General features: G+C 42.7%; 1 protein-coding gene across 1 annotated transcript; it reads right to left on the bottom strand.

The window, feature by feature from the left end:
• Positions 1–3,329: 3,329 nt before the first annotated feature.
• Positions 3,330–4,280, bottom strand: LOC100941098 (olfactory receptor 9I1-like). The gene has a single exon (XM_003801390.2). The coding sequence runs from the start codon at positions 4,269–4,271 to the stop codon at positions 3,330–3,332; it is 942 nt and encodes a 313-aa protein (XP_003801438.1). The 5' UTR covers positions 4,272–4,280.
• Between the last annotated feature and the right edge of the window lie 248 nt (positions 4,281–4,528).

Genomic DNA, 4,528 nt, shown 5'->3' with positions numbered 1-4,528 from the left:
CTTGATCTCCACAAGCCACCTCGCAGAGCCGCTACGGGGAAGCAGACAGCTGTTCCTTTCAACTTCTGTCAGCTCTCCCCAGTTTCTCAGGCGATTTATCCTCCTCATACTCTCTAAGTGAAATCCAGGAGAAATTTTTGTTTGAGGTTTGGATTCGGCATCAGGCAAAATGAGAGTCAGAACCTAAAGGTACCGCGCCTTCTTTGAACTCCACCACCAGTAAAGGCCTTCAGACCAAACGCCTCCTTCATTCCCTTTTGCCCTCTAGTCTCATTGCCACCAAAAAGGTTTGGGAGATCCACAGGGGACGGTGGTGCGGGGCTTTGCCAGCTCTGTTCTTGGGGTTCTATGCACATGGCTTTGATGGCAGGTTAGACAAACAGGATTGGAGCAAGGGGAAAAGAAAGAGAACTCAGAAGTATTTCTATCTGTCCTATATTGAGCTTCCTGAGCAAGAAAAAAAAAAAATTGTGTGTGGTTGTTGTTTGCTCTTAACTGAAGTATTGTGACCTTCCCAAAAAATTCATACCCGTACACAAAAGTAACATATATTTACATATTTCCATGAAAGTCTCAGGAGTACATGTTCTGTGGGTTATATGACCTGACGCTGATAATCCAGGCTTTACACCTCTACTCATTCATCCAAATTAATAGATGTGAAAAATAGAGACCCACAACTAAAGTATTGGTTTTGCTCTAAGCGATCACAAGAACTCTTGGTGTATTCATATTAATCAGTCGGTTTGGAGTTCATGCGTCTGCTTTCTTCATTTTCCCAAAAGTGAAACCAAAATATTACAGCTAAAAATTTAATTCCAAAGCCCAGTTTCTAAAAGAAGTGCGTTTAAAAATGAGAAAGAAAAATAAAACAACACCAACGTTACCGACTGGGTTCTATTTGTAAATGATTATATACAGAGTTCGTTTTTAAAATGAGAATTTTTCTTTTTTATTTTAAGAATAAGGACTTTGAATGAGGTAAGTGAAAACACTTAGCACAGAACCAGACACACGTTAGGTAATGTATGAATGTTTTCGTTCGTTTATTAACGTACGTAATTAGCAATACCACACAAATGCCATTTTCTGCAGTGCCTTCTACATTAGTCAGAAGGCAAAGGAAAACCTCACTTTATTTTTATCCACTTGGTGCATATCTGCACTGGACGTACATCAAATACTGTACATATATGGAAGATCATCCATTTCCAGAAGGCAGAGCTGGTTGCTACTCACAAAGCACAAACTGGGAGGAGTGGGAGGTAAGCCCCCACAGATACCAAAATAGCAAGCCCCCCATCTGGCATTTTGCCCATTTTTTTTTTTAAATTTGAAGGTTTTTCCTGTCTTTAAGCACACCAGAAGGCCTGAAAGAGTGGTTTCTTAAGCCCATTAACATAGACTGGCCTACAGTAGAAGGTTAATGAAAATGTGTTGATCCCCTAAGAAAGAGAAGGAACGACCACTGTGATAAAGGGGTGGGTGTTTTATATTTGTGTCTGACGGTCATGCCTGATGGAAGGAAAAGCGAAAAGGTGGGGACCACCAAGAACCTATTTCCCCAATTTCACAATTTTGCCCAAAATCACCCCTAAATCAACATCAAGGTCATACACTTGCTGGCTTTCTCTAATACATGTATTCTAGAATGAAGCAGACAGCATTGCATGGGAATCAAATGCGGTGCACTGGGATACAATAGCTGTTTCTTAGACAAAATGTGTCTACTTCCCCCCATCTCAGCCACCACCAGCCCCCACTCCACCCTCCACACTGCAGCCAAAGGGAGCGTCTTAAAATTCAGATCTGACCATTTCACACCCTGTTTTTGGAATAGGGGCCACCAATCCCTAAGCAAATCTGCAAGGCTCTGTGACCCGGTTTCTCTGGAACTCACCAGTTGCCTCTCACACGAAGCCCCCTTGCTTATGCTGCAGCCACCCTGGCTTTTCTCAGCCCCTCATTTTATTCAGTTTCACAGTCTCTTGCATTTGCTACTCTTTCTGTCTAGTCTCCCTAACCCATAACTGCCGCATACTTATTCTTTCAGCCTCTGCTTAAATGTCAGCTCCTCAAGGAAACTTTATCTGACTCATCAGACTAGGTCAAATCATCATTATGCTTCATAACAATAACAGTGCCCGGTGCAGCTTCTTTTGTTCCACTTTCCAGAGTTGAATAATGTTATTATCTGTCTGTTCCCCAGGTTCTCATCTCCATGCAGAAGGAACCGTGTCTATCTTGTTTATTATTATATTCTGAACTTAATATTATGTCCCATACATACATAGTACATAGTAAATATTTGCTGAGCTGGTGAATAAAATTGTAGGATCTCCATGGAAATGCTTCTCATTTCCAGCAGACATGGAGGTCATTAAAGGTGGCAGTCAGACTCGTATTATAGTTATCTGTCTTCTGACAATAAAGTAAGTGTCCTAGAGGAGATGAAAGTAGATAATGGTTTTCATTACTGGAGAACAGGAAATAACTTGAGTTAATTGACACAGATGGTCCGTGAACAATGCTTCAGAAATAAAATAGAGCGTCTGACCTTTGGTGATCAAGAAATATTACAAAGTTATATATGGGACTCACTTCAGCCCTACATCTAGATCAAAATGTTTCCAATAATGAATGCAAGTCATTACATTGGTCTTTCACAGTACAGTTTTTGGTCTATGTCATCTCCGGACGTTGGTGCACATATTCTAGTTGAACACTTCCCAGCTCACCTCTCCTTTCCCCTCTTTGTATTTTTTCGGCTTAGCTGCTTGTATTTTCCATGACAAATATCTAAATTGGATATGACTTAATATTAAGAAAAGTTTTCTTAAACCAAGGCTGATATTCATTCCAACATCCACAACCAAAAATATGACTGCTCCTGTTATATAAACAGTGAGCTATTGTTTTGTAATCATTCTGGGTATTAAAAAAAAAAATGAGCTTAGTAGAAAAAAAAAATTCAAGTAGCTGAGAAAACACCCAACAATACCCAGGACAGATAAGAAAAATAAATCTTAGATTTTGTAGCATGTTATTATTTACAGAGCCCTCTGGCATTCCATCTCTCTTGATCCTGACTAAAGATCTCTTGACATTTAACCATAGCAAAGCAGAAATTTTTACTGATGCAAGAACTCAGGCAGAACATTTCTGGATCAAGGTCAGAGATGTAATTAAGAAAGTACTAGAACCCAAATCTACATTTTTTTTGCCTCGATGTGTCTCTGTAGTTATGAGATCGATTTTATGTGTTAAGGGGACAAGACAAAAGCACAGAAGACGGTTTGCAGAACTTCTGGATTGACAGAGCCCACGTCTCACTCTGCCTGGGAAACCCTCATCCTGTTAAACATTCTCTTCACAGCCTTTTTTACTTCTTTGTTTCTCAGGCTGTAGATCATTGGGTTGAGCATGGGGATGACCACAGTGTAAAATACTGACACAATCTTGTCTTCCCCAAGGGATTTGCCCATGTTACCTTTCAGGTATATGAATATGAGTGTCCCAAAGAAAAGAGCCACGGCAGTCATGTGAGACGCACAGGTGGAGAAGGTCTTGGCTTTGCCACCCGCTGTACGAATCTTCAGAATAGCCCGAATGACGAATAGGTAGGACGTAAGAATCACTGAAATGCTGGTTGCGATGACCAAGAAAGCTGAGAGGTAGATTATGTGCTCCCGTGGCCTGGTGTCACTATAGGCAAGCTTCAACAGGGGTGGGAGGTCACAGAAGAAGAAGTCCACACGATTGGACTTACAGAAGGAGATGGAGAAGGTACAGCCAGTGCGGACCACGGAATTGGCCATGGCGCCAGCATACGCTCCAGCCACCAGCCCCACGCGGGTCTGCGGTGTCATGGCTGTGACATAGAGTAGGGGTTTACACACAGCCACGTAGCGGTCATAGGCCATCACAGCCAAGAGGAAGCACTCGGTGCTAGCACAGAGGGTGAAAAAGAAGAACTGGCTGGCACAGCGCTCATAGGTGATGTCCTTCTTATCAGCCCCCAAAGTCTCAAGCAACTGAGGAACAATGACAGAAGAGTAGCGGATGTCCAGGAGGGAGAGGTGGGTGAGGAAGAAGTACATGGGGGTCTGCAGCCGAGGGTCGCTGTGGATGAGCACAATCATGCCCAGGTTGCCCCCCATGGTGACGAGGTAAAGGGCCAGAAACACAAAGAAGAGACCCAGCTGCAGCTCCGCCTGCAGCTGGAACCCCACCAGAACAAATCCCGCCACCAGGGTGCCGTTCTCTGCCATGAAGCCGAGGTCATCTGTTGAAATTTTTTAAAATAATAATAAAGTCTCCTTTATTGAGGTGATGCTGGCTTGACTTGATTTGATCGCTGCTCAGGGATGATAAGAACCTTTTACGTGTGCAAAGCACTTTCCTTTCTTCACAAAGGTGATTTCACGGCATCCTTCGCAAGTCCTTGGAAGCACATTTTGTTACTCCCATTTCGGACTAAGGATATGAGGGTCAAAGAGGAGAAGTGACTAGTTCCGGATTTCACTGT

Source organism: Otolemur garnettii, unplaced genomic scaffold (genome assembly GCF_000181295.1).
Source record: "Otolemur garnettii isolate 467f Iridium unplaced genomic scaffold, OtoGar3 scaffold00209, whole genome shotgun sequence".
Taxonomy (NCBI): Eukaryota; Metazoa; Chordata; class Mammalia; order Primates; family Galagidae; genus Otolemur; species Otolemur garnettii.
The sequence above is the reverse complement of the archived record's forward strand: the minus strand, read 5'-3'. Positions and strand labels throughout refer to the sequence as shown.

Bases quoted from the DNA above. Each gene is read 5' to 3' on its own strand.
- LOC100941098 (XM_003801390.2), bottom strand. From the start codon at position 4,271: ATGGCAGAGAACGGCACCCTGGTGGCGGGATTTGTTCTGGTGGGGTTC.